The sequence below is a fragment of the Microtus pennsylvanicus genome, chromosome 7, assembly GCF_037038515.1.
Source record: "Microtus pennsylvanicus isolate mMicPen1 chromosome 7, mMicPen1.hap1, whole genome shotgun sequence".
NCBI classification, from domain to species: domain Eukaryota; kingdom Metazoa; phylum Chordata; class Mammalia; order Rodentia; family Cricetidae; genus Microtus; species Microtus pennsylvanicus.
Genome location: NC_134585.1, coordinates 21,639,201 through 21,661,039, shown reverse-complemented (window position 1 = coordinate 21,661,039; position 21,839 = coordinate 21,639,201). Strand labels below are relative to the sequence as shown.

At 50.8% G+C, this 21,839-nt stretch overlaps 1 protein-coding gene across 1 annotated transcript in view; it reads right to left on the bottom strand.

Annotated features, from left to right (window-relative positions):
* Hk1 (hexokinase 1) overlaps positions 1–21,629 on the bottom strand; it is a 68,522-nt gene extending 46,893 nt beyond the window's left edge. Inside the window, exon 1 of the mRNA XM_075980147.1 lies at positions 21,062–21,629. Within this exon, the coding sequence (XP_075836262.1) occupies positions 21,062–21,124 (63 nt within the window). The 5' untranslated portion in view covers positions 21,125–21,629. The remainder of the gene's footprint in view (positions 1–21,061) is intronic.
* Between the last annotated feature and the right edge of the window lie 210 nt (positions 21,630–21,839).

Genomic DNA, 21,839 nt, shown 5'->3' with positions numbered 1-21,839 from the left:
AAGCTCCTCAGGTGTCCTTGCTCCTAGCTGGGGGATTATCTCGGTACAGATACTAATCACAAACCCCAACATTTCAAGTTGATCCTGGCCCATAGAAAGCCAAGAAGTTCAAATAAAAGGGCAAGTTGGGGGACCCTTCTCTCCTGCTCAAGTGTATGAGTCACCGTGGGACAGAACCCCTCTCAGAAAAGACATGGAAACCAGAAACTGGCGTTACTGGAGTTGTCAGGATCTCGTTCTAGTTGCCTTGGCTTGGCCACCTGTCCTCAATAGGCCAATTAAACAGACAAAGGCATTAGCTTCTCATTAGGCAAGCAGAGAAAGGCGATTTAGTCAACATGGCCACACTGAAGGGGAACAACAGAAGTTTAAAGGCACACCCAAGTCTGTCTTTGGGGTTCAGGTTGAAATAGAGGGTAAAAAGGATACATCGCTAAACAGTCCCCGTCAATGTGGTCCTTCCCACTGTGGACCCATCATTGTTTCAGGTCCTGGATCTTGGAGGGTCCCCCAGGTGGTCAGCACTGGGTGAACCGTCTTCCGAGGAGACAAGCTCCTCCTCTGGCTGGTACCAAAACCCCAGCCTTTTCCTTTCCCAGTGTGAGACTCCGGGGAAATTTTAATTCCACACGGTTCATTGTCTCTAAGATCTAATGGGCCAAGGAGGGCAATACCTCCTCCATTTAACACATCTTCACTCCTTCCAAGATGGTTACAGCCCCAAGCTCGCCTGTGTCTGCCCTTCGCCTGAGACTGTGCTTGTGTTAATGGAAAGAGATTTATCCTGGTGCACAGTTCCGGCTATACAGTTCATCAAGGCTCAGAAGGCATGCCAGCAGGTGCATTAAGGCCATGGGTTACACGAGTCCACAGAGAACTCTAGACAGTCCCCTCTCTCCCAAGTTCTCACACCCACAAACACCCCATAAACACACAGTCCCACCCCTTCTACTGCGAGTCTGCCCCATCCACTGCTGCCCAGGTGCTCTGGTTAGGCACTAATGACCCCAGACTCCCTCCGGTCTCTCCGTGTTATAACTGATCATGGGGGCTCAGCACAGCACGTCTCCAGGTAGTTCTCACAAGCCTCACGACAGGGACTCCCATGTGCTCACTCTAGTACATGGTACACCACACAAGTCTACAGGGATCTCAGGCTGACAGGAACATTGGTACCCCATGCCGAGTCAGGCCTGTATCTCCTGCCTGAGCCAGATCAGACTCCAGGGCCTTTGCCATCATCCCATGTGGGGCCAGTCCTACCCGTGAGGATTGGAACCTCAGGAGCTTTGAAGCTCAGTGCCTCCCATATGGACTTGGGCTTAGGCTGCAGACTCCATCAGCAGAAAGAAAGCTACCTTGCCAAGTCCCCTGGCCAGAAGCCCTGTGTCGGTGAAAGAACTAGGAGCCTGGCACTGGACCCTATTCACCCACATGGCTGTGCCTGACCCCAGTCCCACCTCCTGATCCCAAAAGAACAAGCACAAAAAACCAATTCAAGACTAGACATGCCCAAGTGGGCAGGCCGGTCGTTGACAGGATTGCCAGTAACCACTGGCAACGCGGGCATTTAGGCTTACTTAGGCTTGCGAAGGAAGGGCATGGTCATGGAAAATTTCACCCCTTCTCCCATTCACTCTCCATGGGAATTGAGAATGAGACGGAAGCTGGGAGTGGTGGCACACACCTGTCAGGCTGGCACTGAGGCAGCCGAGGCAGGAGGATTGCAAGTGTGAAGCCAGCCGTGTCTGCATGATAAGACGCTGTTTAAAACTAAGTAAACCTGGGCTGGGACTGCAGCTCAGTTGCTAGCGTGGTTGCCTAGCATGCAGAAAGCCCTGGGTTCCGCCCATAGCATCACATATTCCAAGTGTGATGGCACAAGCTTATGATTTTAGCATGTGGGAGCTAGAGAGGGGAGGAACAGAAGCTCAAGGTCAGGGCTGGGAAAATGGTTCAGTGGGTAAGAGCACTTGCCATGAAAGCAAGAGGACTGAGTTCAAATCCCCAGCACGCCTGTAAGATTCACACATACTCTATACGTTCCTGTAATCCACAGTGTTAGGAGGCGAGGCAGGTGGCGCCCATAAAACCCACTGAGTAGCCAACTGAACAGGGAGCTTGGAGTTCAATAAGAGATGACTGCTATATACATACGTGGTGGAGCGTGATAAAGGGAGCTACCCAGCAGGGTGGAGTGGTGGCACATGCCTTTAATCCCAGCACTCGGGAGGCAGAGGCAGGTGGATCTCTGAGTTTGAGGCCAGTCTGATCTGCAGAGTGAGTTCCAGGACAACCAGGGCTACACAGAGAAACCCTGTCTTTAAAAAGGGGAGGGGGCGCCATTCAAAGTCCTCCTCTGGCCTCTACACATGTGCATACATAATCCACACACAATTGTATGCATACAGCACACACCATTCACAACCACACACTGAAAAATTTTGAGTCACTCTGTGTAGGGAGTTCAAGGCCAGCCTGAGCTAGTGAGACCCTGACTCAGAGATAAAAAAGTTTAAGGAGGAGGACAAAGCAACAGGAGTCTGGAGCACAAGCCTCCAAACTGAGTTTTCCAAGCAAGGCACTTCACAGAGGAAAACTGGGCAGCTGGGAGCAAAGGGTTAAGAAGTTGGCATACATGTGGCGGAGATTTCAACATAGGCTCACTTCCCTTTTCCAAGCAACTGAGACGGGGGACAAGGGGTTTGGTGCTGATTAAGGTCACTGGCGTTAACACTTGCAGAGGGCTCTGTCAGACAAGTGCCAGCCATGAAGCAGGGTTGCTTTCCTCCGTGCCACTACGACAGGTAAAGCCATCAGGAAAGGCCATTGTCTCCAAGTTAGAGGAGAGGACATTGAGAACCACTGCTCTACAAAGTCACGGGGCTTCTAAGCAGAAGCTGTGTCTGGACTCTAGACAGTGTAGCCCCTCACTTGGGGCTTCCCCCCTTTTTTTCCTCACATGTTGGAAAGAACAGAGGGGCTGTGGACCAACAGCTGGGTTCAGATTAAGGACCTGCCATATCTTAGCTGGGTGGTTTTAGTAAATTATTTAATCTTTCTCAGTCCTGCTTTTCCCACTTTTGAGATGGGGACAATACTTTCATCTAACAGATATTTGATCAAGATTCGAATCATGAACTAAAAGCCTTCTTTCCCCACCCGAGTGACATAATCCTGTGTTCTCAACTCACTTTGTTCTTCAGAAATACCCTAAGAATGACTTCACTACAAATTATATTAGCCCATTTTATTTTAAAAAAAAAACATTTATTTTTATTTTACATGTATGAGTGCCTGCATGTGTCTATGTGCACTGTGTGCTCGTGGAGGCCAGAAGGTGCCACTGGATACCTTGGAGCCACCTGGGTCTCTGCAAAAGCAAAGAGCAGCTAGTGCTCTAACATCAGGAGTTACCTTGCCAGCTCTAATATCAACCCACTTTGTAGAAAACGACAGGCGACAGACAATAAGCCTAAAACATTCGGGGCAAACCAGAGGTTCTGCCCAAATCCCCAAAACACTTGCAGTTTTGCTGCTTTTAAAAGCAGTAACAAGCCAGCACCACAAGCCATCCCAGCACCAAGTGCAAGGTCATCCTTGGCACACAGAGTTCAAGAGCAGTCTGAGCCACATGCACTGTCTCAAGATACATAGGTCAGGGATGGATGGATGGATGGATGGACAAAACAGAAAGAAAATGACAACAATAATATGTACTAATTTTTTAGACCAGTCAAATACACTTTTTATTTTGGGGTACAAGAGTGTAAGTTCTCTCCTACCCCAAGATACCCCTGCTTAGTGGGCTCTGTGTCCTTAACAAGCTTTCCTGCCTGCACAAATATGCACATGATACTGGCTCTTAAATTTTGTTTTATAAAACTGGAAATTCCCCTGGGACACTGGATCCCTAACTCCACCTTCCTCTCGCCTCTGTGAATTGCTTCTAAGACCTGCCTGAGCCACACAGGAGCACTGCTAGGGACACAGGCTGGCTGAACACAGGACAAAGGTGGGGTGGTGCCAGCTCTAATCTGACTCCTGGCTTTGTGCTCCTGGCAGCCCCTTAGCCTTCCTCCCCTACCCTTCCCACCACCTATCCTGCGGGTGTATTCAGTGACCTTGATCCACAAAGGCCTCCCCTGTGCAAGTCCTCTCACAAGCTGGTTCCCACCGCACTGTCTGAAGAACACAGAGCACGTTAATTCCACTGCCCCAAGGAAAAGTTACAGGTCAGAGAGGTTCCTCACCTGGCCAGCCAGAGAACTACAGTGAGAAGCTTCCCTACCATCCCCGGTCTTTTGCTCTGTCGTCTAAACCAGATGGGTCCAAATCTTCTGACATTACAGTGCAATGCAACCTGTATAGGGTGAGCTTGGGAGCCAGGCGTGGTGGCCCATGCCTTTAATCCCAGCACTAACTCAGAAGGCGGAGGCAGATGGATCTCTGAGTTCAGCCTGGTCTACACAGTGAGTTCGAGTTCAAGGACAGCCAGAGATGGTGAGACCCCATCTCAAAAAATCAAAACAGAAATTTCATGTGTTCAAGGCTAGCCTGGTCTACAGAGTGAGTTCCAGGATAGACAGGGCCAGACAGAGAAACCCTGTCTCGAAAAACAAAAAAAAAAAAAAAAAAGAGTAAAAAGAAATCTCATACTGTCTTAAGCAAGTTTATAATTTTATGCTGATCTGCATTCACAGCTGTCCTCAAGAGTCAGGACGGGGGCTTCCCCGGTGGCACTACTGTCAACTCCAACCAGCCATAAACAGTGTGCCCGCTGAGGCTGGCAGAAAGCATGCCACAACTCACTCCCCATCAGGGGCCGGTTGCCTACGTACCCACCCATTCCCCGGTCATCACGGGGAGAATGTTCAGAAACCAGAGCAAAGCCGGAAGGCCCAGGCCCACCAGGCCCTCCCTAGTGACTGGTGCCATCTCAGGACCAGCCCAGGATCTGTCTACTTCCTACCGCACGTGGCTCTCCAGCTGCCAGCCCCACCTCACGGCTGCAGACGGCCGCCATGGAGGAAAGCAGTATCCTTCCCACTGCAGGGAGAAGGGGGGCATCCACAACCCTTTGGGAGGTCCTGGAGTAGCCGTAACTACCAGTACAGTATGCTCATGCTCTGACAGTATTGTCACCCAAATTTCCTCCTTGTAGAGTCCCCAACAATGGCTTCTGTGAGTCTTGCTTTCCTTCTTTTGAAACAAGGTCTCACTATGGAGCCCTGGTTGGCCCAGAACTTGCTACATAGATCAGGCTGGCCTTGAACTCACGGAACCTGTTTGCCCTTGTCTTCTAAGCGCTGCCGTTACATGACGACACCATGCCAAGTGACCCGTCTCTTGTTCCTCCAAGCCACCTTCAAACTCACCTTCTGCACAGGACATGCCATGATCCACCCGGCCCCACGCCGCCGCCGTCTGTCCCTCTCCTCAGCATCCCCCCCAGCCTTAGGTGTCCTCTATGGAGAAGTCAGCCGGTCCCGGCACACACATCACGGTGTGTGTCTTTCCTGATGCCGCAGGAACACATGCATGGTCCACACCTTTGCTGGACTGCTAGTGCCTGAGGGGCAGGTGCCTTGTCTTCTGCCCCGAGTGTGTACCCCAGTCCTCAGCCTGGTGCCACGATGTGGCTTCCTCTGCTGGGCTGGGTGGCTCCTCGGCTGCGCGGGAGGCCTCAGAGGGTTTGCTGACTGAGATAAGGCCTACTGCCTCCTTTTCCCCAAACGGCCCAGAACTTCTGTCCCAGCACCTAACCCCCTCCGTCCCTTCATATAGCGCCCTTAATTGGCTGAGGCCCAGCAGAACACGGGGGCCCTAAAGCTAATCAGATTCTTAGTTCCTGTAAGAGGGTACCCAGCAATCTGCAAGTCACCAGAGAACCGGAATATGATGGCACATGTTGGGAAACTGAATTCCCTGCAGAGGTTCTCCAAAGGCCTGCCTCACATATCTCCAAAGCAAAAACACAAACAGGACCGTCGCTCTTCTTCTGGGCCCACACACAGCCCTCCAGCGCAGCGCTTATGCTGCCGAACCGTTTCTTTTGCTTCAGCTGAGCCCCAAGAACTCCTCACACAACTCCATCCACAACCGCTGCCCCCAGCTTCTGTTTGCTTTATGTTCTTATTCACATGCACACATATGCACAGACGTGTGGAGACCAGACGTTGGTACCAGGTTCCTCAATCTTTATAACTTCTAGTTTTCATTTTTGTTGTTTGTTTGTTTTTTTTTTTTTTTTGAGACACGGTTTCTCTGTGTAGCCCTGGCTGTCCTGGGATTATGTAGACCAGACTGGCTTCAAACTCAGAGATCCTCCTGCCTCTGCCTCCTGGGGATTAAAAGCATCCACCACACCTGGCTTTTTTTTTTTTAAAGACAAAGTCATCACACGCTGAACCTGGAGCTCACTAGTTTACCTAGACTGGTTGGCTACCAAATCCCGGAGTCCTTGGCACTCGGCCTCCCCAGTCCAGGCTCTTGACACTGGACCTAGATTCTTTTTCTAATTCAGGTGTATGATTACTCTGGCTGCACGTTACACGTGCATGTACATGCCTCACGCTTGCAGAGTGTAGAAGATCCACAACTAGTTACACATGGTTGCGAACCACCACGTGGGTGCTGGGAACCAAACTTGGGTCCTCTGCAAGTGCAACAATGCTCTTCACCACTGAGCCCTCTCTCCAGCCCCTGCACCCGGCTTTTGGGTGGGTTCTGGGGATCCAAACTCAGGTTATCTCAGCTGGCACAGCATCTGGTACTACCTGAGCCCCAGCACCGGCAATTTTCAATTATTTGGGGGGGGGGGATTTTTATTAGTGTGTATGTGTCCCGGAGCTTACGGGTGGTTGTGAACACCCTGATACAGGGATTGGGAACTAGTCCACTGGATAAAGGTTGCTCTTAAGCACAGAGCCCTCCCCCCACCCCCACTGTTGTCTGTTTCCGTGGGTTGCTCTGAAAGACAAGGTCTTGCCGTGTCTTTCCGCTCAGGATAGTCTGGGACTGGATATGAAGGCCCAGGCTGACGGTGCTGGTAGGTGACCACCAAATTCTCTGTGCCGCAGTTTATCTGTCTAAAGGGTAAACGACTCTTGCCCTTTACTTGCAGTTTCTACTGTTGTGACGAAAACACCATGACCAAAAAGCAAGTTGGGGAGGGAAGGGTTTATCAGGCTTACAGCTCAGCATGGTTGTTCCTCACTGATGGAAGTCAGGACAGGAGCTCAAACAAGGCAGGATCCTGGAGGCAGGAGCTGATGTAGAAGTCATGGAGGAGTGCTGCTTACTGGCCTGTTCACCAGGGCTTGCTCAACCGCCTTCTTAGAGAACCCAGGACCAGCAGCCCAGGGATGGCACCACCCACCATGGGCTGGACCCTCCTCCATTGATCACTAAATGAGAAAATCCCTTACAGCAGGATCTCAAGGAGGTGTTTCCTCAGCTGAGGCTCCTTCCCTCTGATAACTCTAGCTTGTGTTAAGCTGACACCCCAAACCACCCAGTACACCTTGGAGAACAAATGTGGAGTGACACGGAACGCTACCTGGTGGGATTATCGTGGCTCACCCAGAACACACCCGTGGGCACCTAAAGCAGCCAGGTGAGGGGCCCTGGCTTCCTGGATAATCAGAGCTCAGTGCCCTAGGCAAGGATCCTGGCTCCCATCTGCCTTGGTCTCTGGTCCAGTGAGAGCTCACGGCCCCCTAGACAAATGCTCAGATAAAAGCCACTTGTGTCTGAAACGCCTACACTCTGGGGCGTCCCTGTGTCTGCCACAGGCCATCACTGCTATTTTAACAATGGAGATGGGAGTGACTTATCACAGTTCCCCCAAGGGTTGAGTCAGGGCTTTCCATTCCTGACCTAGTCACCTCCCTCCGCGGCAGGACCCCAAGAGAGAAACCGTCTGCACTTTACGTCACCTGTCACCTTAGGCTAGAGAGCCTAGGACACTGGGAACGGGGAAGCTGGAGGTTCATTCCCTCCTGGCTAGCCACAGGAAGCTAAGGATTGGCCTGCTGTTCCCGCTCTGCTGCATTCCAGGGACGCTGTCTTCCCGGAGGGCACACAGCCTCCAGAATTTTTAGCTGGTTCAATGACGCAGTTACGTTCTGTTCTCTTCCCTGCCGTGGTCACGACCACTGGCCCCAGCCAGTACTTGTTAATAGGTGCCAAGGTCACCAGCGAGGACCTTGCTCCTGACCTCAGCATATTATCCTAGTGCTCTTGGCTAGGGGTATGACGAACAAGGGAAGGTGTCTGAGTTTGTTGCTGTTGGCCTGTGTTGCCCTGGGAGCTGAGACAATTTCCCTGTCTGTGAGGCCTGCGGTTTTCTCATGCACAATAAGGTCATTAATGGCCACATCGCAAGCCCTGCAGATTAGAGGAGGTGTCCATAATCTTGTCTCTAAAGACTCAGCGTCCTCATCACATGGGAATTTTTGGGCTGGGTACCTTGGCACAGGCCTGCGATCCCAGTGCGCAACTCGGGCTACACAGCAAGACCCAACATACACAAATGAGGGGAACTACTAGAGGTTTGCTGAGAACCTTCCATTACCCTGGCTCTGGTGACGGTGTCTCCTGCTTCAGAAGAATGCCAGAAAAATCCTTCCAGCTTTGGGGCCATAGCTTGCCCTGAGCCCCATCAGCGGCTCTCTGGGAGTCTGAAGTCCAGGACCACAGTCCTGGTTCTGTATACCCAACAAGAGAGCACCCCATGGTGTCAAGGATGTCGGAGTCCCTGCACTAGCCTGACTGCTTTCTAGCCATCAAGATTACACGACTCTACTTCCAGGACCTCATCCGCAACCCGATGTAAACTGTAGGAAGAAACACTTACTTTATTTCAAGCCCACTGGAGGTACTCAACTCCACAAAGCATTTTGTTCAATCAAGTATTTTGAAAATAGAGCAAAACCTTGCCCAGGGGGGAGCTGCACCTTTACTACAGCGATAGCCCGGGTCTTCCATTCCACTCACCCCACCCATCTGGACAGGGTCCTGGAAAGCACCAGGGCCTATGGGAGAAATGAGGTCTGGAGCAAGTGTTGCTGCTCCAGACAGTTTGCATGTGTCAATCAACAGATGACATCACCCACCGGTGGCTTACTGCATTATCAGGCAGGGGTCAACAGTGGTCATTTGCAAATTAACAATTTCACTGTGCGTGAACTTACTAGATCAGTTTCCTTTCCAAATGAAAAGGGTCCTTCAGCTCTGAGCAGTGTGTGTGTGTGTGCATGTGTGCGTGTGTGCATGTGTGCATGCGTGTATGCGTGTGTGCACGTGCATGCGTGCGTGTGTGTAGGAAAGGATGTGTATGTGCGTGTGTGTGTGTGTGTGTGTGTGTGTGTGTGTGAGAGAGAGAGAGAGAGAGAGAGAGAGAGAGAGAGAGAGAGAGAGAGAGAACACCACACCGAAAGCACTGAAAGGCGGAGAGTGGAGCTGGTGTTGGGGAGAAGCAGACCTAGACGGTCCCAAGCCAGCTCTGTTTCTCTCCACCCATCCTTTTTTCCTTTGGATCAGTTTCCCTAAACTGCAGCGTGAGAGCACTGGGTGGGTTTGAGTCAGGGGACCCCGCTGTCACCACCTAACAAGCAGCTTCACCGTTTGGGGGGTGGGGGGTCTTAGTTTCCTCACTTCTACATGGAGGTATCCTCCTCCCAGGGCCTCACAAAAAAAAAAATTCTCTTCCTGCACACTCAGGAAGGAGACGCACAGAAGCAAACGTTCATGCCAGAGTGTGTGTATGGACATCCACTACGGTGTTTGCATCCATCAGCTGACAAACAGGGCAAAGGCGATGTGTTATCAAAATCCCAGTGAATGCTACAGGGTCAGTCTTCTCTGAAGTCAAGAAGGTGGAGGTCGTGTAAACCTATAATCCCAGCCTTTGGGGATTATGAGTTTGAAGCCAGGCTGACCTTTGAGTTCAAGTTCCAGGCTAGCTTGAAGTACACAGAGAAATCTTATTTTTAAAGAAAAACCAAGGCAGAGAGAGGGCTCCACCTGTAAAGTTCATGGTGTACAAGAATGAGGACCTGATTCTGGATCCCTAACTCCAGATAAAGCTGGGCAGAGCACAGTATCTGTAATTCCAACGGGGGTGGGGGGAGTGAGCAGAAGGGCCGAGACAGGTGGGCCCAGTCGGCCCAGCCAAACTGGTGAGCTCCAGATTCAGTGAGAACCCTGTCTCAAAAAATAAGAGAAAGAAGCTAGGATAGCCTCCACACACACACGTGCATGTATACACTTGCACACACAAGTGCATATGCGTGTACTTAAAAAAAAAGTCAAAGAAAAAGGCAGCGTGTAGCCCTGGCACCCTACCCCACCCCTGCTGCTTCTATCCCAGAGGGAGGTGATGTGGGAGTGTCATATATCAATCTGTTGATTTCTTTGTTTAAGCAATAAAGAAACTGCTAGGCCCATTTGATAGGCCCACCCTTAGGTGGGTGGAGTAAACAGAAGGGAAGGCTGGGAGGAAGAGGAAGTGAGGTCAGACTCCACAGCTCCGCTCTCCGGAGCAGACGCAGGAGAGACGCCATGCTACCTGCTCCAGGGAAGACGCACACCATGCCCCAGCTCCGACCCAGGATGGACTTAGGCTAGAATCTTCCCGGTAAGCGCACCTAGGGGCGCTACATAGATTATTAGAAATGGGCCAGAGCAGTGTTTAAAAGAATACAGTGTCCGTGTAATTATTTCGGGGCATAAGCTAGCCGGGCAGGGCAGGCGGCTGGGGTTTTGGGGACGCAGCCCTGCCGCTGCTCATATTACTACAAATGACGCCCAGACGTGTGGCTAACTAAACCCACTTAAAAAACCTGAGAAGGCTTAAAAATAAGGGAGAGAGCATTTAACACAGATTTTTGCTGTTCGTTGGTGGCGTGCTGTAGAGAGATTTCCTGATTCAGCAACAGCAGCAGAAAAAAAGCTGCGTTATTTTAAAGTGTGGATTCCTGGGGCTGTGCCGCCAGTGCAAACTCTGGCTTTATGTTTGTGTTCCCGCTTGGGATCGGAAGGAGAGTGCTCTGAGACTGTGACGATGACTCAGAGCTCCCCGCCTGCTCCTGGGCAGAAGGCAGAATCAGGCTTAGGCAGGCGGAAGAGCATGGCGGATTCCTGCCGCCATACAGAGACGTGTTTTTAGACTTCGCAGTGCTCTGCCTGTCAGATTTGGATGTTACTTGGATGAAAAGAATTTCTGTGCTGCACGCTCAGTCTCAGAATTAAAGTGCTGAGTGCCGCTCCTACCTGGTAGCCCCAAGAGGCTTCCTGACTCAGCTTCAGCTGCAAAACCCTGCAGCTCATTAAGAGGTCCTGCCACGAAACACTTAAACGGTGTTGACGAAAAGCTGAACACATGCTTTTCGGTTTTCAGCCGTAGCAGGAAAAAAGCTGCCCGTTTAAAAATGCCGGCTTTCTGGGCCATCCTGCCAGGGCAAACTCTGACTGTTTGAGGCAGGAGGGCTGGCTACCGAGAGAGGACTTGAGTGTTGTCTGTTGTAGCTTGCTGGCTGGCAGGGACCTTACAGCCAGTACCTCAGCCATGAGGCTGGAAAGCTAAGGCATGGACTGTATCTAGCTGGCAAAGCCACGCCTTTAGTCCTACCGATATTGCTTGGTAAATTAAAGGCTCTTGTGGTCAGAAAAAGAGATATACAGTAAAGAGAGATTCAAAGACAGAGAAAATTTCTGAATGGTTTAAAGTGTGTTAAAAATATATGCAAGCTGAAAGTTGAAGTTCTTAAAGCAAAAAACAAAAAAGGAAGAGAGTTGTTTTGTGTCCTAGTACACACCTTTAATCCCAACACTTGGGAGGCAGAGGGATATAGACTTCTGTGACTTCAAGGTGTGGTAGCACACACCTTTAATCCCAGTGCCTAGAAGGCAGAGACAAACAGATCTCTGTGAGTTCAAGGTGTAGTAGCAAACACCTTTAATCCCAATGCCTGGGAGGCAGAGACAGGCGGATCTCTGAGAGTTCAAAGACAGCCTGGTCTACAGATATATGCTCAAAAAGCAAAAAGTTAACTTAGGAATGTCTCAGCTTAGATTCTTAAGCGCCTAATGATTTAAAGGCGCAAATCAAAAGTGCTCCTGGATAGTAAAAAATTGCAGATTCACAATAGGACAGATTCAGACCACTAAATGAGTCACACTGTTGGATGAATGTACGTTGGCTTGGGAGAGAGAAGAAAAAGAATATAGAGAATAAAGTTAATGTTTAAAAAAAAAAGGGTAAAGTCTTTAAAGAGACAGAGTACAGATAGTTAAGAGATTAAAAGAAATAAAGAAAAATAAGCCGCGTAAAGATGAAAAATTCACAGAGAGTCTGGATTATATACATTGTGTTTTCTTTAAAATTTTTGACTGTAAAGGAGCTAAGTACAGAGAGACATTTCATTATATGGGCTGCCAACTGGAACCAGAATGGATATAAGGGTATTACGATTTCAAAATTTGGGTCTAAGGATATGATGCTTTGGAGAGAGTCTTCTTTTGTTTTCACAGAGGATGAGACTCTATGGATTTCTTCTATTCCGATTTGGTATGATGGACCACGTCCTCCTGAAGGGTTGCTGTGAACATCTTCAGAAAATTGCTTTGCTCAACTGCCAACTGAGATAAGCCTGGCACACAGGTTACACTCTAAATAATCTGATTAACGACGCCCCCATTCAGCAGGAAGCAGTTTGGAGAGAAAAAACTGCGCCCATGTTCCCAAATATGGTTTATAAACGTTCTTTTACATTTAAAGGGGGATATGATATAGGTATGAATAATTTGCATTAGTATAGATTTTGCTTTATTTATAGAGATTTAAGGTCAATTTTGTTATATGTATAAATGTTTCTGATGTAACTTTTACTTGATAACTGTTTTGTTATATGTAATTTTGCTATGTTAAGGTTAAAGCCTTCCTTTTTTTGTTTAAACAGAAAAAGGGGAAGTGATGTGGGAGTGTCATATATCAATCTGTTGATTTCTTTGTTTAAGCAATAAAGAAACTGCTAGGCCCATTTGATAGGCCCACCCTTAGGTGGGTGGAGTAAACAGAAGGGAAGGCTGGGAGGAAGAGGAAGTGAGGTCAGACTCCACAGCTCCGCTCTCCGGAGCAGACGCAGGAGAGACGCCATGCTACCTGCTCCAGGGAAGACGCACACCATGCCCCAGCTCCGACCCAGGATGGACTTAGGCTAGAATCTTCCCGGTAAGCGCACCTAGGGGCGCTACATAGATTATTAGAAATGGGCCAGAGCAGTGTTTAAAAGAATACAGTGTCCGTGTAATTATTTCGGGGCATAAGCTAGCCGGGCAGGGCAGGCGGCTGGGGTTTTGGGGACGCAGCCCTGCCGCTCCCCATATTACTACAGGGAGGTTCCCTGCGATCCCAGAGGGAAGAGCACCTGCATGCGCGTGCGCACGCGAGTGAGTGAGTGAGTGAGTGAGTGTGTGTGTGTGTGTGTGTGTGTGTGTGTGTGTGTGTACGCGCCTGACTGCTGACATTTTATGCCCGCACTGGGCAGGCTCAGTTACTGTTTGCAAAGGGCTGAGCCTCAAGCTTCTCCGTTGGTTCAGTTTTCCCTGCAGCACAGTGCACACCCACCCTCTTCTTTCACGGAAGATAGCCTGAGAGAGGAGGCTGTTGGTTTGGGTTCTGTCTGAATAGGGCTGGGCACATTTCAGAGACAGATAAGACTACTCTACCACGGGCTGATCCAAAGAGGGCCCCAGAGTAGGGTGGGGGGCAGAGGGGGGGATAGCTCTGCCCTCTGCAGCCACCAGGACCCAGACAAAAGGCTCAGCTTCAGGTGGGTGGGGGAGGGGCACAAGTCACACCTAGAGCTGTCAGGTTCACTTGTTGAAACTGTAAGCCACCAAAGCCATTTGAAAGAAAAATCAGGAAAGAGGCTAATTACGACATACTCCAGTGCTAGGGTGTGAAAGGAAGTGACCTGAGGTGCTCTATTACAAATCCGGAAAGGGTCAAGGACCTCGAGGTGGCTCGGGAGGTCAAAGGGCTTGTCAGGCGAACCTGACAACCTTGAATTCGATCCCCAAGCATACACAGTGGACAGAGGCACGTGACCTCCACACATCACAGCACACCCACAAATAAAGTAACACGATTAAAAAAAAAAACCCAAAAAACCAAAATATATGTAAAAGTTTGACTATGCCAAGGGTCATGGTTGGCATGACTGGCGAAACAGCTCAAACGCTGATGGGAGTGTGTTAGGGCAAGTTCATCAGGGTCAACAAATTTTACTGACAGTCTTGGGAGCATCAAAGGGTGATGAAGATATCATACAACACTGTTACCGCAGGCTGGAAATATGAGGTGGAGGGTGTAGTCCCTCTTGACCACTTTCCAAGTTTGCAAATTTGTCGACCCTGGTGGTCTTGCCTGTCACACTCCCACAGCACAGAACAGTTTGAATAAAGTCCACCGAGGAACATGAAAACAGTCCCCCAAATAGAACGTGGAGCTGAAGGAAGGGATTTGGCAGAGTACGTGCTGCAGGGCACCAATGATGAATGTGTACGACCATACAAAGCAAGGCCACGAGTACTGCTTGAATTCCGGCGCCACCACCGCATTTACAGTGCCGGATGCTATTTATAGACAAGGAGGGTGCATGCGCAAAAGCATGCACAGAAACGACAGGCATCAAGTTCAGGATGGTGGGGGTGCGGGGAGGGAGGGGGGGGCTGGAGATGGCTCAGTTAAGAGAGATGACCGGTCTTCTAGAAGATCCCAGTACTCACACTGGACAGTTCCCAGCCACCTGTAACTCCAGCTTCTGGGGGATCTGACGCCCTCTTCTGGCCTCCTTGGACGCCCAAACACACACACACATAAAATCCCTTAACACTAAGACATTCAGAGGGGCTGGAGAGATAGCCCAGGGACTGCAACAAGCACCTGCTCTTCATGCAGAGGACCCAGGTTCAGTTCTTGGCATCTACATTGGCTCATAATTAATTACAACTGCCTGTAACTCCAGTTCCTGGGGTTCTAACTCCCTCTTCTGGCCCCTGCAGGCACAATCAGACAAAAACATTCACACACAAAAAAACAAAATAAAATAAAAAAATAAGTGGGGGGGGGGCAGGTGCTAGAGAGACGGATGCACGGTTAAGAGCATTTGCTGCTCAGGTTCTGCTCCCAGCATGCTCACGGTGGCATAGTCACCTGTAACTCCAGTGGCAGGGGATCTGACACCCCCTTCTAGCCTCCTGGGGCACCAGTACACACGCAATGTACATACATGCATACAGGCAAAACATTCACATATATAAGATAAAAAGAATTCTTAAAAGAAGACAAATAAAGTGTTCAGATAGGAGACAGGAAAAGAAAGAATGGGATCCAAGGTGGCTGCAATGTCAACTGTGTCTGACTTGTCAACCCGAGGGGTAGGTACATGTATATTTGTCACAGAAACCTCGATATTTTTATGTGCCTCAAATTTTCCTAATAAAATAATTCATATTTTTATGTGAGAAGGCAGGGAATTAAAATACAAGTTCGGAGGTAAATCAGCAAAATAGACAACAGTGAGCCTTTCTCCTAAAACAGGGAAGAAGAGCAAGAACATTCTGGATTCCGTAATTTTATCGTAACCCCAGGGATGGGGAATGGCCTATCACCCAATCCCCGGGGTGGGGGGTGATGACTGCCTATTGCCTGTGTGTGGGGAACAGCCTCCGGTTCTAAGAAGGCACTAAGAGCCCTTCCTTCTGCAGCATCCGGGACTGCCCACGGGAGGGGTGACCCAGAAGCACAGGTGTGATGCCTTCTGCCCTGACAGCCTGGCTATTAGATTTGTTTGTAACTTGGCAGTGATGGGAAATTGAGCTGAGTATCTAGCGCATTCCAGAAAAGAGGCTCTGCTGCAGAGCCACGGACACGGCCCTCTCTGAGAGAACAAATGAATACATATAAGCATAGTGCGTCTACGTTTGAAATATTCATGAAGGATTATATTTAAGTAGCATCCTATGGGACACAAGGTATCTCAAGATGCTCAGAGCTAAGAAGTCATTACAACAAGGATCTTAAAACTGCACGGTGGCTGCTGTGCTCTGGACTCTGTCTCTCAAAGCTTGTAACAGGCTTGTCTGTTCAGTTCACCAGAAGTCAATGTTACAGCTAGAAAACCGCTTTAAGATCAGACTCGTGGAACGCAGCACACTGAGTGGTTTCCTCACGTCCCACTGATGTGGAACATTAGGCTGGGAGACGGTGGACACTTGTCCACCCTTCCTCCGGGTAACAAGCAGAGCCTGCTTTCCATAGTCCTGGACCTGAGTCAAGGAGCCAAGTGGAGGTGGCTGGGTCACTACTAATTCCTGCACACAGACACAGGGGAGTGGCTGCCTCTGTGTAGCCAACAGATCTCAGTTCCTCCTCAGGCACATGCAGAGCTGGCTCCAGAGACTAGCTCCGTCAGCCAGGAAACCCTAGGTCCAAACACACGGGCACACATGCACGCACGCACACAGGCAAACCATCCAGTCATGCCCAGTCTTTCAAGGAGAAGGCTGTCCACGATTTCCCCGGGGAACAGCAGGAATGTGGGAGGCTGCACCGCCCGGCGAGGCCAGATGAGGAGGAACCTCGCAGCCAGCCACTTGCCTGGTTTATTCCGCACGACGACGTTCTCTCAGGATCCCACCCCTGAATGACAGACCCCACTACTGGGGTGGTGAGGCCTACGACACCTGTGGTGAGGGACCAGGGACTGTGACAGGACACTCTCCAAAGAGGCCTCTGCTAGCCATGTGTGCAATACCAGGCTGAAAAAATGCACAAGACAATTTTCATAACTTTCCTTTTAAAACTCAGTGTCTTGCTGCTGTTGATGCAAGTGCGGGCAGGCTTTTGTGGAGGTCAGAGGAAAACTTGTGAATGCTGATTCTGTCCAACTGTGGGGTCCGGGGATTGAACTCAGGTCCTAGGCTTATGAAATAAGTGCTTTCGGCACTGAATCATCTCACCCGCCCTCCTTAAGCCACAAGGAACAGAACAGCTTTGAGTCGGGGTCTCACGGTGTACCCAAGGCTAGCCTAGAACTCTTAAGTCTCCCAGTCTCAGCTTACAAAGTCTTGGGACTACAGGCATGAGCCACCACAGGCAACTCCGTTTCTCCTTCCTTCCCACTGCTTTTACAGCTACAGTGGCCTGCCAGCCTCTGAGAAATGGCCTTTGGTGGCCTTTTAATTGATAAGCACATTCTGCCTGGCTTTCCTGGGCCACTGGACAAACCACACCTGTGCGTTCCCTACGCAGATGATGTGGAGTGATGGAGATCCACCCAGAGGAAGTCCGCTAATGTTTGCTGTTTGCTGCTCTGGGAAACCTAGGGAGAAAGACATCTAGTCCTTCTCTGATACTCCTGGCTCCATTTTCCTTCTTATATTATTAATATTTCTATTATTACTACTATTATTATTATTTTCTACCTACCACTGCCTCCCAAATGCTGAGATTAGGAACACATCTCTTTCAAGATTGTGTGTCTGTGTGGCTGCCCCCAAGCAGCCCAGAGGTAGAGCCCTCTGGAGCTGGAGTTACAGGTGGTTGTGAGCCACTTGCTGCGGGTGTGAGAACTGAACTCAGGACCTTGGCAAGAATAGTAGGAGCTCTTAACGTCTCTCCCGCCTTCATTTTCCTGTCTAAACAAACAGCACACAGTGGAATCCTTCAAGAGCCAGGCCTCTCCTGGTGACACACAATGGAGGAGGCTGGGCAATGCAAGGCACGTTAAAAGCCACTTGGAGGTTAAAGGGCCCCGCCTCCGGCTTCCAGAACTAGAGGACTTCCCGCATTCTGCTAAATGGAAGGGGTCGTACGTGCGCCTGTTCTTCCTCTTAAAAACAGGAGATGCATGAAGAAAAAAAAATGTATGCTTTATGATTCCATGTGGCCACCTTTTCCACAGCACCCTTTAACCAGCACTATGCAAGAGGAGCCTGGAGCACATGGCTCTGAGCTAAGTCAGCCTGCTGCTTCCGCCCAGAATGTGGTTCACAAGGCTGGATTACAGTTCCCTCCCAGGCAGCAGAGGGAAATAAAGCCCTCTCTTGGATGCTTTTGTATTCTGGGCAACTCTGAAAACCTTCCCCCAACAAGATCTAATTTCCTTCCTCCTAGCAGTCCTGTGAATTACCAGAGGGCACCAAGTCTGTCTCCAGAGCCCGACTGGCTGAGGGCTGAATCATCATGGCTGCCCACACCAGGAAAGTCTCCACTGGGTTCCCTTCAGGGCGGCTCCCAGGGCCCAGCCCCACAGAAAGAAAGTGATTTGAAGACTTGTACACCCAGGCAGCCTTTCTCATATCAGGCAGTGAGTGGCGTGGGAAGGACAGGTCCCTAACAAGACTGTGAGTTCCAGAGGTGCTCAGCAGAGAAGGACACTGCCCATTGGAGCAAGTGACCCCCATATGCCCAGGGATGCTCTTCTGGACCATACCCACACATGGCAGCCCACCATACTGGCAGAGGCGATGCCCTAGAAGAGAGCTAAGATGGGGGCTGGAGAGATGGCTCAGAGGTTAAGAGCACTTTCCAGAGGTCCTGAGTTCATTTCCCAGCAACCACATAGTGGCTCACAACCATCCGTAATGAGATCTGGTGCCCTCTGCTGGCGTGCAGGCATACATGCAGGCAGAACACTATATATAATAAATCAATCCATCAATCAATCTTTAAGAGAGAGAGAGAGAGAGAGCGAGCTAAGGCGTATATGAAGTTCTGAGTGAGATGTAGACGAGAACTCCTGGGTTTTTGTTGTTTTCATTTTTCAGGGTTTTTCTGTTTTTGTCTTTGTTTTAAGAGAGGGTTTCTCAGTATAGCCCTGGCTGTCCTGGAACTCGCTCTTTTATAAACCAGGCTGGCCCTGAACTCAGAGAACCACCTGCCTCTGCCTCCCAAGTGCAGGGATTCAAGGTGTGAGCAATAAAGCTTCTCCTACACAAACAAGGTAAAAGTTTCAGCCTCAGAACCCTCCTCCAGCAAGGCTCTGGGACAGAATGGAAAGGATATCACAATCTCAGAGTGAGGAGGGCTTTAGTTAGGTTTTATCATTTGAATCGGAAGTCACCCGCTCCAATACCTACCTACAGGGGCCTGGTAGACAGAATATGACAGAGGTGAATCAGGCCACTTGTTGGAATGCAGAGCTGTGGTCTTAGTCCAACCCAACCACTGGAGGCCACCTAGCACCTTGTAATGGAGCGGCCAGGCAGCTGACAGCCTCACAGGTGGCTTAGCTCACAAGGTCATTGGGCCTCCACCCTGGCATCTGCGCTCCAGAGCCACAGAGGGTATCATAAGTAGAAGAGCTGTAAACACTTGGTTCAGGCCTAGTCTAAGTACAGTCTGCTGTGCTGGGACCTCTTTTTTTTTTTTTTTTTTTTTTTTGGTTTTTCGAGACAGGGTTTCTCTGTGGTTTTGGAGCCTGTCCTGGAACTAGCTCTTGTAAACCAGCCTGCCTCTGCCTCCCGAGTGCTGGGATTAAAGGCGTGCACCACCACCGCTGGGCTGTGCTGGGACTTCTGTCTCCTCTTTCCATGAGATAAGCATCAGTAGTGCACACCACAAAGGAAGAAACTCGGGAATTACAAGGGCTGAGGCATAACTCCCTGAGGCCAGGTCTCTCCAGGGGAGAGGCCATGCTTCCTGAGGTGTGGGAACACTAGCCTGTGGCACGTTCTCAAACCCACCTCCTAATGGTCCACGCCCAGCCTGAGATAAAGGATGGGAGCAGTCTCCAGTAGGCTTGTCTCTCAGCGCCTCCCCTTCAGCTGACACCAAGAGTCCTGGTCAAGCTCTTGGGTGGAAAGAGGCCGAAGCCCCGCCCTGGCTCCACCCCTAACTAGCTGTGTGTCCTTCAGGAGGTCATAATCCTGAGTAAGACTATTTCCTAATGTGCCAGGTGAGGAGGTCTCAGGTGGAAAAAGAGTCAGCCCCTGGTCACCTGTGGCTCTCACCTGTGGATAGTACTCCTTGTCTGAATGTCGAAGTCAGGTTGACTAAACCTACCTAACCTTGATAATATCAACTCCCCCAGGGTAAGTAAAGTATACCTACAGCACTAATAAAAAAAAAATGTGTGTTTCCCCTACTGTCTCAGGCTATTTCTGGGAAAACATCCTGTCTAAGGTGGCAGAAAAGTGAGCTACATCTTTTAAGACCCACCAGCACATGGCACTTGATACTAGACAAACATCACTCCTAGGACCAGGTGTCCATGTGCAAGAAGACGCTTGTCACAGACAACACAAGCCAACCACTCAGCGCTCTTCAAGTGACTAAAATGTCTTATTTGAGCTCCTGGGCTGAGACTGCCTGGAAATTACAGCTTGGGAGGAATAAAAAATTCCATTCAGACGTGCGGTTCCAGACCTGAGGCCTATGAGCAAAGTTTCCGGTGGCCTCTGCTCCCCTGCCCACACCGGAAAGCCAGGCGGGTCACCCCGTCCTCAGATTAAGGAGCAGCTGCAACAGCTGGGAGAGCCCAGTGACAGTTTTCAGGAGGGCATTACGTTCTCCAAATGGGAATCCCAAAATATGGGATGCCTGGCTTTCAGCCAGCACCCTCACCAGCTGCTCACTAACCTCCCCGGCACATCTCAGTGATCACACCTTCCCCGCCCACGGCGCAAGGACCTTTGCAAACAGGCCCTACAGACAGGCCCGCTGGTCCCCACCCAGCCAGGTCCCAGTCAGGTCCCAGTCAGGTCCCAGCCCGGCACTTCGCGGGTACCCGTCTGACATCCACCGTCCTTTTCAAGGACACTGCAGTATGCAGTCCGGCCTTAGGGAGGGGGGTCTTCAGCCAGCCGCCCAGCTCAAGAACACACAAGCTCTCATGCTGACAATGCCCTGGTGAATCCCAGCGCGAGGCCTGTCGCCTGTTGTAGTCCAACCAGATGCTGCCTGGGAGAGGCTGGGGGAGGATGCAGGCGGTGGCGAGCGGATGCGGGAATGCAAGGCTGTGGCCAGGGCGGCGCCGGCGAGGCTCACCTTTTTGACTTGGTCATCCTTCAGTTCAGTGAAGTAATAGGCTAGGAGCTGCGCAGCGATCATGCTGGCGGTCGGGGATGCGGGGAAGCAGGCGTGGGGCCAGTGGCTCCTCGGTAGCCCTGCTGAGCAGTGGTCCTCCGGTGGCGGATCTGCGACTCCTCCTCCTCCTTTGGCTCCTCCCCCTCAGTCCCCGGGCGGGGCGTCGGCCTGCGCGCTCCGGACCTCCGGAGCTCCGGGCCCTGGGAGGGTGACAGCCGCCAGCCGGCCCACCTCCTCAGTCCCCATTGGCTGCAACGCGCCTCTGCAGCACCAGGCTGGGACTTCCCAGCAAGAGCGGGAGAGTGACGGCTGCTCCCTCCCGCGCCGGAAAGGAGGCAGCACCCAGCACGTTCCCCACGTAGGGAGCGCACGGTCACGCGTGGTGGCACTGTGCCATGCCTGAGCGGGTGGGTGGAACGCGGGGCAGGAGGTGTGGGACGCGATCTGGAGTAGACAGATCCTGGAGTATTGCCCCCGGACACACAGACTGGAGAGCACGAGCGGGGCCACACCCCTTCCTCGGAGATTTGGGTTCGCCCCCCCATCCCCACTGTTGGGGGAAGCACACAAGTGGGCGTGGAAAGCGAGCGGAAGCCGGAGTTAGGCGGCTTCACTGATCTTGCGCTGGGTCCCTGTGCCTGCCCGCCCGTAGAGGAGCTAGGACCTAAGGATGATGCACAGCATCCCATCTTAGGCCTACATCCCAAACTGCCAGAGTTCACATAGCTAAACCCAAAAC